The sequence below is a fragment of the Desmodus rotundus genome, chromosome 3 (genome assembly GCF_022682495.2).
Source record: "Desmodus rotundus isolate HL8 chromosome 3, HLdesRot8A.1, whole genome shotgun sequence".
Taxonomy (NCBI): domain Eukaryota; kingdom Metazoa; phylum Chordata; class Mammalia; order Chiroptera; family Phyllostomidae; genus Desmodus; species Desmodus rotundus.
In genome coordinates this window covers 31,944,591-31,957,782 of record NC_071389.1, presented here as the reverse complement: position 1 = coordinate 31,957,782, position 13,192 = coordinate 31,944,591, and the positions used below count along the sequence as shown (strand labels likewise).

General features: G+C 37.5%; 1 protein-coding gene across 1 annotated transcript in view; it reads right to left on the bottom strand.

Annotated features, from left to right (window-relative positions):
• Window positions 1–389: 389 nt before the first annotated feature.
• LOC112314506 (putative selection and upkeep of intraepithelial T-cells protein 1 homolog) overlaps window positions 390–13,192 on the bottom strand; it is a 37,563-nt gene continuing 24,760 nt past the window's right edge. Inside the window, exons 6-8 of the mRNA XM_045204157.2 lie at window positions 7,699–7,803; window positions 4,222–4,344; window positions 390–468 (exon numbers count right to left, since the gene is read on the bottom strand). Coding sequence (XP_045060092.1) covers window positions 446–468; window positions 4,222–4,344; window positions 7,699–7,803 — 251 coding nt within the window. The 3' untranslated portion in view covers window positions 390–445. The remainder of the gene's footprint in view (window positions 469–4,221; window positions 4,345–7,698; window positions 7,804–13,192) is intronic.

The window sequence follows — 13,192 nt, the reverse complement described above, 5'->3', positions numbered from 1 at the left end:
AGTCATATGCCTTTTCTCCCCATCCCTCCACCCCACCCCAGCTGAACCCACCTCCCTCACCCACCTCCACCCTCCCCCTTGATTTTGTCCATGTGTCCTTTATAATAGTTCCTGTAATCCCCTCTTCCCACTGTCCCCACCCCCCCCTCCGGCTATTGTTAGATTGTTCTTAACTTCAATGTCTCTGGTTATATTTTGTTTGCTTTTTTCTTCTATTGATTGTGTTCCAATTAAAGGTGAGATCATATGGTATTTGTCCCTCACCGCCTGGCTTATTTCACTTAGCATAATGCTCTCCAGTTCCATCCATGCCGTTGCAAAGGGTATAAGCTCCTTCTTTCTCTCTGCTGCGTAGAATTCCATTGTGTAAATATACCATAGTTTTTGGATCCACTCGTTTGCTGATGGGCACTTAGGTTGCTTCCAGTACTTGGATCTTTTCAAATTAACAAGAACTTAGGAGAGAAGCTGCTTTAAAAAAAAAAGCCATTCTTATAAAAATTCTATTTCTTAGCTTTACTTAGTGTCTCCCTGATTTATTTACTCTTATTTTCTAAGCCAAAAATGTTGACTGTCTTAAAAGTCCAGCTTAAACCCCACATTCTCCAAAAATTTTTCTCTGAGGTATTAGGTCCACATCAAACTTTCCTCCTCTGACATTTTGGATTAAGGTATAACAGTTCACTCTCCAAAATTTCATGTAGATACTTACACATTGCCCAGGTTCCTTTTGCACTGAGGAAGACAAGTGTCTCATGTCTAAATGTATTGCTTTTCGCTATGGTTTATAATAGTTTTATATACATTTGTCATCAAAGAAATACAAATTAAGACCCCAGTATGATAGCACTGCACACCAACCAGAATGGCCAAAATTTAAAACACTGACATCTATTATTATTATGTAGAAGCAATTATGTTTTCTGTAAAAATTACTAGTATTAATGTAGGCATAGAGCTATTATTTTCCAAGTATTTATTTTTCCATGCCTTTACACTGAAACTGCCTTCCCAAAAGAATAGAATAGATGATAGATAGATAGATAGATAGATAGATAGATAGATAGATAGATGAAAATTCATTACAGAAATTGGCTCATGTGGTTTTGGAGAACAGTAAATCTCACAATCTGCCATCTTCAAGGAGAGAACCCAGAGAGCAGGTGGTACAGCTCAGTGCAAGTCAGAAGGCCTGAGGAAAAGGAGAGCCAATGGCTCCCAGTTCAAGGATGATGGCTTGAGACCCATGAGCTCTAATGTCCAAGGACAGGAAAATATGGACATCCCAATCCAAAAAGAAAAAAAAAGAATTTTCTTTCTCCATCTTTTTGTTTAATTTGGGCTCTCAGTGGATTAGATGATGCCTGTCCATGGGAGAGCCATCTGTTTCACTCAGTCTACTGATTGAAATGCTAATTTCTTCCAGTTACACACTCAGAGACACACCCAGGAATAATGGTTTACTTGTTATCTGAGCATCCTTTAGCTGAGTCTAGTTGATGCATAAAATTAACCATTACAGCATATGTTGTGAAAAGTCAAACATCCTCTATTTTGTAATTTCATCCACTTTGAGTCTCAGTTTGAAAATAAGTGATTGTAGTCCATTTCTGTATGTGATTGTGGTACATTGGGATTATTGCAGGAAAATATTTAGATCTTACGGTACATTTATTTGTGTCTTAGCTTAGCACTTTTTCTACATATAGATATTTCCCTTGCTTATGATCTTAATTATGGTGCAATTGCATTTGGCCTAGGTAATTTCTCATGCAAATTTTCAAGGAAGATACATATGTAATAAATATACTCAAAGATTACAAAATAGCTACGAACAGTTTTATTTTGCTCTTATACATTGGCAATTATTTGGCTGTGCACAAAAGTCCAGATTCTTGGTCCAAAATGTCTTTTCCTCAAAGTTTTATGTCACCACTTCTACTGCCCTCAAGTGTACTCTGTTTCAGATGATTAGTTGGATATCCATAATTGTTGATAATCTGTGAAGAAAGCACTGAGTGTTCTTACAGAAGGTGCATGGAAAGTATGAGTCTAACTAAAGTTAAGAGGTGGTGGGAGTGTACAGCAGAGGCCAGGATGGCACTCATTGACATTCACAGGACACTGAAGATTGAGCTCCAAATCTACATTTTCTAGACAGAACAAAACAGGGGAAAGAAAAAAGTCTTTGATATTAATGTTTTATAGAGTTGAATTTTAGAGCAGAAACTAGTATCAACAATAATTTTTGTGTAAATTATAAGTGTCATTTAAGAAGCTTTGGTGGATGATGAGGAACATATAGAGAAGCAAGGAAATTGGCTTAAATATCAGGCAAACTGCAACATTTGAGAACTGCCTAAAATAAGCTTGGAATATACCATGTAGAAAAGGGGGCCGGAGTCTGTCCCAAGACAGAAATAGTTCAAATTCACACTGGGATAGTTAGAATGTATCTGTTCAGGAACTTAAATAATATGGTTTGGAAGTAGACTGTTAACTCCGATATCCCAGCTCTGACTCACTTATTGGGCAATCACAGTCCAAGAAAAGGAAGCCTGTACCTGTACCATTGCTTGACTTAGAAACAAGCCAAAATGAGACATACACCTTGGGCCCTCTCGAAAAAGAAAACCCTTGATTCAAGGGCTTAGGGCATTAGTGGATATTTGGACACCACCAAATTATGACCAATTTGGAATTTGCCTGATTCTTTTTCAGACAGAAGGAAATCCCCGTCTAATAGAATGAGCCTGTATTGGAATGAGTGCAGCCCTTCTCTGGATGGTACGCTGTTATTTTGCTCTTTTCTGTTGACATGCAACTCTTACATCAAAGTTGCTCATTGTTTGGATGGTACGCTACATCTCCCTGTACTTGTGCCATTATTAGCATCTCTGGCAGGAGGCAGAGCCTAAGGATAAACCGCTCCTGGGGCAAACACGCATTTGCCCGACCTTTCATGCCCTTGCTCTAATTTTCTCTCTGATAGCTTGCCCTCTTCGGATGACCCTTCCTTCATAATGAGAATGGTCAAGTCAATGGGGTGAGTCTCTGCTGGACTTACTGATCTAAGTTACTTGGTGCCATTTTAGTTTATGGGCTGAGGCTGGACTTAAATTTAAATAGCAGTAGGATCAATCTGCACTTACTGAATTTAACTTTCTTTCGGAGAAAGTTTTTATACTAAGAGGTGGCAATGTCCTTACCCATGTCTACATTCATCATTCCCTTGGGAATATTGTTGGTGTTATAAGTGGACAGTAAATAACAACATGCAAGAATTCAGATTCTGTAACTCTGCCTAAATATCTTCACCGTTTTTTATTCCAAATATCTAGAATGGAAGTAAATGCTTACAAAAACGACTAAAATTTAGGTATCTATGACCCACATGGTAGGAAAACATCTCTGGACTTAAATATCAAACTTCAAGCAAAATGAGTAAAGTTTCATTAAGTGGATTTTTAAAAAAAATTGCATTCATAGGCCTAGAAGGGCAGAGGATGAAGCTTAGATGTAGTCTCCATTCTTTCTCACTATGTAACCCCCCATGTCCTTAAATGGACTACATTGATTTATTAGTCCCAGACCAGAACAATGATTGATTATTAATTAGGGTTTGGAGTCACAGCATTCTGAAAGTGTAAAGTAAGTCAGCATTTGTTGCTCCAGCTGGTACGCTCTTGCACCTGCTCTCTGTTGTTGCTCATATTGATTCTTACACGAGAGTTATTCATGAGATGGATGTGATGGTACCCCACCCTATATAAGTACCTTCATTACCATATTATAAGTCTTACTTGAAGGAAAAGTTCAATCAAAATGTCAAAGGGAAACTTTCTTGTGAATCTGCAGCAAACTTTCAACAATTAACCGGTCAACAGCTGGGCATGGTTGGGCTGAGGTCTTTCTCTGGTGCCACTGAGTCTTTCATGTAAGTGGTAAAGCCTCTATTCCCATATTTGTGTTCTTTTATCAATGAAGAAAGATTTGGGAATTCAGTGGAATGAGCACTTAGCAAGGCATGAGGTAAATCCTAAAATATCCCTGTTCTGCTTGCTAATGTAGAAGAAAAATGTGGGTAACCCAAGATGCCATATTTTCTAGAGCTTATTTGGCCCTATAATAGAAATTTCAGAGTACAGGCTAAACATACAAGGGATTTAGGAAAAGGTTTGGGTGATAACATCATTAGAATTCCTACCTTTGTTATCTCACCTTTCAGGGTATAAAATAGTGAAAAAATGAGCATGGTGAAAAACATCATCAGTGTGGTCAGGATTATAGATATATCATACATCCACGTACTATAGAATGGGGCTAGGACATCCAAAACAGAGACTGCGAAAGAGAGAAAATTTTTTTAAAAAGTGTATGTGTGTGTGTATATATATGTATATATATATATATATATATATATATAGCAAATCATGCTTTTTATTCTTTATTTTCAACTGTATTTTTATTTTTGTTTACACTATTACAGATGTCCCAGTTTTCCCTCCACTTGCCCATTTCCCACCTGCCCTCACCCCAGAAAAGATGCAAAAATAAAGGAGACATATCCCACTTAACAAGGGGGAAAGGGAAGACTGACAAAGGAAAATCTGCCTTCTAGCCCTCACTTACTCATTTTGTTTTGTTTTTATTCTGGGCCTACTTTGGGAAAGCAGCTCAGGTTTATGACTGGGTAAGAGTTGGTAATTTACATGAGCCAAAGGGTGCGTGGAATTTGGGCTGAGCCACCAGCGTGAGAACTGTGAGGCATCTACTCATGTGTCCATAGGCAACTGAGAGCACATTCTCATTTGCTTGCATGCCCTTGGCTAGGAGCTGCACAGGCAAAATGTTCTAGAAGTGTCATAGAAAAAACAAAGAAACTGGACCTCTGCGCATCTGGATAAAACAGCGTTGTTTGTAATTGCAGCTCCGTGGTGGAGGACATATTTGAATGTGCTGGATATGACCATGATATTGAAGGGGCTCAGATACAATCCGCTTAAGTAACAAATGGACAAACTAAGATAAAGAAACCATGATTACTAAATTCAAATCTTTAAAGTGCTGTCGTTGTGATGAGACCCTGGGAGGACCAGTATAGAATTTATAGACAGTAGTTTTCATTTCATTAATGCAAAACATTGTCACTAAACTGTAAGCTCCAGAAGGTCATGACATTTTAATTTTTTTGTTCATTGTTAAATACCTAACATTTAGACATGGACCTCACACATGGTAGCCTCATATTAAATATCTATTAAAAGAATCAGAGCTATGCAGCAGAAAGAAAGGAGCTCCTACCCGTCCCGACAGCATGGATGGAACTGGAGAGCATTATGCTAAGTGAAGTAAGCCAGGTGGTGAAAGACAAATACCATATGATCTCACCTATAAGTGGAACCTAATCAACAAAACAAACAAGCAAGTAAAGTATAACCAGAGACATTGAAATAAAGAACAGACAGTAACCAGAGGGGAGGGGGGAGGAGGATAATGGGGGAAAGAAAGGGAAGGGTCATCAAAGAACATGTGTAAAGGACCCATGGACAAAGCCAAGGGAGGTAGGATTTGAGGGTGGGAGATGGGGATGAGTGGGGCAGGCAGGAGAGGTGGCAGGAAAATAGAGACAATTTTACTTGAACAACAATAAAAAAAAGAAAAGTACTCAAAAAAACATAAAAAATTAGAACTACAAAGACAACATTAAGCAGAAATCAGAAACAGTTGATAAACAATTTCAGGTATTTCAAATATGAGACAGGATCTTATAAAATATTTATATGTATTTCAAAAATTAAAAGTGACAAGCTGGAAAATATCTGCAGGACAGAAAATAAGTTTTTGCAAAAGTAACATGAGACATATAGCATATTTGAAAAAGTCTGACATGCCAGAAAGAAAAAAATTTAAAAATTATAAATATGTAGGTAAGTGTAAATAAATAATGCTATATAAAACAATAATTATATTAACCTCCTGTGAGGCTTACATAACTTAGAATTAAAATCTCCAATGATCATAACATGTAACTCAATGGAACTAAACATTATTAAGGTATTTCAAGATACTTTTAAAAAATTTTTCTGAGACTATTTAAAGTATTAATTTACTTTATACTGAATAAGTTATACTTATGCTTTAATGTTCCTCTTGCCAAAAACACATAATTAGATTTCAATTTTTAATCTATTTTGTCTGCAAATAATTGTATTTAATATTCAATAGATCATTTATCCCCTTTCTTATTGATGTTTCAACTCTCTAACATTATTTTGTGCTTATTTGACCTTTCTATTCTATCTACATATATCCACTTTTCTTTCATTTTAATTTTATTGTGTATTTTTAATGATTTCCTTTTCCTTTTTATACTTTTAATTATTTCATCTCTTGTCATCATTGAGTCAATTCTGTTGTTTACGTGCTATCCAATCTGTGGCTTTTGTTACAGCACCCTGAATGGACTAAGACACCCACTTTGCTGTCTTTTTCCTTTGTCTGTTCCTGTGTCCAGGGCCACAGGATAGGACAACATGAGGAGAAATGGCCCACTGGGGGTTTTAAGAACTTAAGAGGAGAAGACTATTCTAATAGATTTAGTGAGATGTTTACCATTTCTTTTACTCTTCCTCAATTCCTAAAGTCCACATTTCCTTCTGATATTATTTTCCTCTATCTGGAGAATTTCCTGTAGCAATGCTTCCCAGTAGCTGAAAAATAACTTGAAAATAGTGGTTGGTAGATAGATATGGATTGATGGTAGGTAGATGATAGATGATAGATAGGTAGGTAGATGATAGATGATAGATAGGTAGGTAGGTGTAGCGGCACATATGTTGTTTTCAGAGAGTGGTTTATGGTATTCAGTCTTCTCCATACTTTTGGAAAAAGAATCCCATCTTATACATTCTTACTTATTCTTACTACTGTCTAGATAATCCTGAAGATTTGAGCCTTGGGTTTGTCACTGGAGGTTCAAATATAGGTAATGGGCTTTGTTTGGGGCCAATTTAGAAATATATATGAATTTGAAAAAGCCCTAGGAAATAATAAAGTGGTCCTTTTGCTTACTTAGTCCTTGTCCTATATAAATACTTCTCAGTCGCTGCAAGTAAATGAAAGGTATTGCTAAATTTTCAGAGACTATCATAGTAAGGTACATGATATAGTATAATCACACTTCTAAATGGCATCTTAATATATGGTCAAGAGGGTAAAATGATAGCTTTCAATAGCCTTGAAATGGAATAGAAAATAAAATAAGTAAAATTATCCTTTTGGATTTCTTCATTAAATTTTCAAAGAAGATCTATAATTCAAAAATGTCTTTGAATCATGGCTTTGGAGGCAACCTATAGGTTAGTGACATCATTAACTGCATTTTGTAAATGAGTGTCTGGACTTGATAACTCTAAATGAATTTGAATATTTATGACACCTGAAGAAATATATGTTTTCCCTTGGAACACAAGCAACTGTCACAGTAAGTACTGATGGCAGATATACAGCCATCCGTACAGCCTAAAACTCTGGGCCTCTAACAGTTCAGAAAAAAGAATCTGAACACTCTGACATGTCACCTAAACTCTGACTTTTTCACAAAAGTCACCCAGATTTATCTAATTACCTCTTAGTAAAGAGGGCACCAACCAGAGAAAGATGATCTGAAAGACCCATTTTTCAAGTTCCACTTACCTCTATTCCATAAATTCCAGTAGACAGGAAAGATGCTAGCATGCATCAGGAATGGTAAACACTCAAACACAATTTCAAAAAGAATGGGATATTTATCTTGTACAACTGAAAAAGAGAAAGAGGACTTTAGGGTTACATTGGAATAACAACAAACATGCTGGCGACAGGAAACCTTTTTCAAGGTCTCGTTGCCATGTTTACTCAGAGCTATTCAACGTATGTCTGAGCTCAGGCACAAAAGGCAGGTTTGTAGGTGAACACATAGCCAGGGATCAGAGCTCACATTTAGGCTGACGATAGAGCAGGCTCAGGGAGAATGATCTCTTCCTACTATTTCTCCCCACATTGTGTAGCATGTAATCAGGACTCTGGAATCAGGACAGAGTAGGGCTCTGGTCACTATAATTTGTGAATATTTAAGGGTCTAAATTTTACAGGACCAACAAAGTGGTAGTTTTCGGAAACTCTAAGTTAGCTAAGAGAACAAAAGTGCCTTGGAAGCCAAGAATTTTAAAGGCCTTACGTTATAACACAATGCTCTTCTCTACAGCATTCCTGCTATCCAGACAATCTTTGCTTGAATACTTACTTTCTAGGGAGCATACTGCAATCTGAGAAAGATCATTTCAAGGCTGGACAACTCTTCTTATTAAACCATGATTTCCTACGTTAGCTAGATTAAAGAAAAGATTCATTGTGACCTTCCTAGAGGAAAATCACAAGATTGTTGGATAATTCATGTAATGCAAGGAAAATAACTAGGAATACTTGGCTTAGATGGAGAAGATGTGGAAAGGAACATGTTTTTTTTCCTGTTCTGTTTTTGCTCTTTGTTTTCTTTTATTTTTTAAATTATAGTTGACATACTGCATTATAATAGTTTTAGGTGTACAGCATAGTGATTAGATATTTACATATCTTAGAAAGTGATTACCACAGTAAGCCTAGTACCCATCTGGTGCCATAGTTATTACAATATTTTTGACTATATTCCCTATGCTGTTCTTTATATCCCATGACTATTTTATAATTGGCAATTTGTACTTTTTAATTCCTTTCACCTTGTTTACCCATTTCCCCACCTTCTCCCATCTGATGACCATCAGTGTGTTTTCCGTATCTATGAGTTTGTTTTTGTTTGTTTTGTTTATTTGCTTATTTTGTTTTTAGTTTCCACATGGATGTATCTAGAGAGTATTATGCTAAGTAAAATAAGTTAGACAGAAGAGATTCCAGTCAAGACAGCAGTGTAGGTAACTGCAGTACTCAAATCCTCCCACAAACACATCAAAATGACAGGTAAACTACAGGACAGCCATCATTCAGACCACCTGAAATCTAGCTGAATAGAAATCCTACAACTAAGGGATAAAGAAGAAGCCACATATAGACTGGTAGGGGGAGCAGAGACACAGAAGTGGCTGGTCCCACACTCACATGTGGTGGATAAATATTGGGAGGGATATCTCAGCGGCAGAGGTCCCCCATGAGCAGCAAGGAGTCCCAGCCCACACTAGCCCCCATCCCAGGGTCTCAATGTCAGCAAGAGAAGTCCCCATAACTTGTGGCTGTAAAAACCATTGGGTGTTGAGGCTGAGTGAAAAGGAGGGCTTGTGGAGTCCCAGGTGTTCCTCATAAAGGGCCCACACACAGACTTACTCAGACTCACTCACTTTGAGTTCCAGCGCTGGGGCACCAGACACATATGGGAAGAAACTGAGTTGTCTGGCATCCTGGTGAGAGCTGGAGAGGCAGAGTTTTCCCAGACAGAAGTGCTGTCAGAGGCCATTGTTCCTTTTCCGGGACCTCCCTTCACCGATCAGGCAGGTGTGTACCATATCTGAATCTCCATCAACCTGGCTCACACTGTTTGTCCACCCTTTGATTACCTGAGACTCCGCCTCACCATAGCAGCTTTTCCATACAAATGGCTTATCTTGGCTCATACTTCAGACTTTACTAAAAATTCTCAAACATGCAGCATCTGGCTTTGACATGCCACATACCTCTCACTAAGGGGTACCAGGCCCAGCACTAGCAGTAGCTGGCCTTTGGTTCAGAGCATGGCCTCATGTGGGTGCCTGCAAGCCCAGCACAAACAGCAGCCATCTGAAGATCTCTTTGTAGCTTATACCAGGTGGCCCTGGGCAGGGCACAGGTGGCAGCTGTTCTTGGTCTGCACCTCCTGGGAGACCCCAGAATGAGTACATTTGGTAGAAATCTTCAGACCATATCAAAGCACCACCCAGCTACCTCTCTAGGGAAATACTCAAGGGGTAAATTCAGCAGGTACCAGAGACCTGCTGAAGTAAGTTCTCCTCTGTGGGGTTGGCCTCTGCACAGCTGATCTGCCATAGTGGTCACAGCCAATTCTTACAGCGAAATGGCCTGGAGCGGGGGGGAATCTCTCCCACTGACATGCTAAGAGTAATCAAGGCTCAACTACAACAGAAGGGTTTATACAATCCATGGGGGCTGAAATTATACCTCTGAAGTGCCCAGCTCAGGTAAGCGGAAGAATGTGCCACTGGACCTACAGGACACTTGCTATATAAGGCCTCTCTACCAAACTCAGGAGATATAGCAGCTCTACCTAATACATAGAAACAAATATAGGGAGACAGCCAAAATGAGGAGACAAAAAAATGTATCTCAAATGAAAGAACAAAACAAAATTCCAGAAAAAATACCTAAAAAAAATGGAGACAAGCAATCTACTAAATTCAGAGTTCAGAATGCTGGTTATAAGAATGCTCAAGAAACCTAGGGGAAGAGTAGAAGAACTTAGTGAGAACTTCAGCCAAGAGATAGGAAACATCAAAATGGAGATTACAAACATAAAAAAGATCCAGTCAGAAATGAGGAATACACTAACTTAAATGAAGAATACATTACAGGGAATCAACAGTGGAGTAGATGAAGCAGAGGATCAAATTAGAGGTTTGGAAGATAAGAAAGCAGAAAACACTATCAGAAAAGATAAAAGAAAAAAAGAATATCAAAAAATAAGAATAAATTAAAGAATCTTTGGGACAACTTCAGGCATACCAACATTCGCATCTTGGGGGTACAGGAAAGAGAACAAAGATCAAGGGATTGAAAACCTATGCAAAGAAATAATGGCATAAAACTTCCCTAATGTGGTTAAGGATACAGACATACAAGTCCAGGAAAAGCATAAAGTCCCAAACAACATGAACCCAAAGAGGCCTACATCAAAACACATCATAATTAAAATGCAAACATTGAAGACAAAGAGAATCTTAAAATCAGCAAGAGAAAAGCAGTTAGTTACCTACAAGGGAGCTCCTATAAGACTGTCAGCTGATTTCTCAACAGACACTTTGTAGACAGAAGGGATTGGCAAGAAATATTAAAAGTGATGAAAAGCAAGGTCCTACAACTAAGGTTATTCTATCCAGCAAAGCTATCATTTAGGATTGAAGAACAGATAAAGAACTTCCTAGATAAGAAAAAGCTAAGTTCATCACCACCAAGCCAGTATTAATTACATAAAATGGTAAAAAAAAAGAAGGAAAAAAGATCAGAGATATGAATAATAAAATGTCAATAAATACATATTTATCAACAACTACTCTAAATGCAAATGGATTAAATGTTCCAACCAAAAGACTTATGGAAGTTGAATGGATAACAAAACAAGACCCTTACATATGCTGTCTACAAGAGACTAACTTCAGATAGAAAAACACACAGAGACTGAAAGTAAAGGGATGAAAAGATATTTCATGAAAATGGAAACAAACAAATAAACAAAAGCTGGGGTAGCAATACTTATACCAGACAAAATAGATCTAAAAAACAAACAAACTGAACAGAAATAGAATCATAGATAAAGAGAATACTTCGATGGCTGCCACATCAGAGGGGGATTTAGGGGGTTAAAAAGGTGAAGGGATTAGGCAGTACAAATTGGTATTTACAGAATAGTCATGGGGATTCAAAGTACAGCATATGAAATAGAGTCATAATATTATAACAACTACATTTGGTGTCAGATGGGTACTAGATTTATTGGGGTGATCACTTAGTAAATTATATAATATCTAATCATTTGGTTGTACATCTGAAACTAATGTAATATTGTATGTCAACAGTAATTGAAAAATGGGAAAACTTTATTTAAAGTCAAAAATAAGTCAGAGAAAGAAAACTACTATATGTTTGTTTGTTAAGTCAAAAAATACCAGCAACTACCAACAAGAAAGTTCCAAAAGGAAGAATTTTCTCCCATTACACTAGAAATAAGATCTACAAAGTCAAAGGCTTTTGGCTCCCTCCCCCATTAGTGCATTGTCAATATCTAGAACAGTGGCTGGTATCTAGGAGATGCTCAATATAAATTTGTTGAATAAATGAATAAATAAGGCAAACTGTCTAGTGAGTTAGTGACCTTCCCATCACTGCAAGAATGCAAGGATGGTCTTGATATCCACACAACAGGAAGAAGAGCATGAGGGTAGGTGCAAAGTGTTAGGCATCTGAAACATCTAGGTTCCAATCCTAGCTCTGCAATTGTAAGTTGTTTGAACTTGAACAATATACTTCAAAATTCTAATCTTTAATTTCTTCATCTGAAAAAAATGATGAAAATAAGTAGAACATACCACACAGGATGATTTGGATAAGTTTGCAAGATATTTACTACAAATCATGTATCACATCTGCTAGTACATGATAAATATAATAATTCAAAGTTATAGAGGTCTTTATAAATTCGGTAGAAGGCTGAGCAAGTTGAATTTTCAGTTCTTTTTTAGCTTTACGTTTCCAGAATCATACATAAATCTTATTTTCATGAGAGTTCTCAAAAGGTGCTTTGTCTTTTGAGTTGTATATATATGTCACTACAGATTAAATAATCTCTCCAAATCTCCCAGCCCTCCTCTTCCTCCATCCAGAAGAGTCTAGAATGTGTGACAGCTCTTCTCTTCCAGGAAATATTTTACATGTCAAGTATTTGATGTCATAATCTGTCACTTAGGTTATTTATATTGCATGGTCTGAAGTTCCTAAAGTCCAGTACTTAAGGACTTATTTTCAAGTGTATCTGATACCTACGCTGCCCACTGCTCTCAGTTTCCTGAAGTTGAAGCTTCAATTCCTACCTCTGATGGGAAAGAAAGAAAATATATTTAGGATAGTTTCATAAGAAAAGGAAAAGACAATCAAGAGGAGATTTGGGAGAACCAATAATCTGGTTATTGGTCCATTTATTTTTCTCTTTCTCTTGTAATCAAAATATTCTGAACAATTTGAGTGATAAGCCTAACTATCCATGGCTGCCTGTGAGTAAGGACAGAATTGTCATGATTAAGGTTCCAAGCACTGGGAAATGAACAGTGGCAGCTCTGAAAGGATCAGGAGATCTGGGTGGTGATAGACACTGCAGCAGCAGCAGTGCTTGACCCCTGGAGAGACACATAGGAGGGAGGATGGCAGCTTAACCTGAGACATGACTCAAGACACTGAG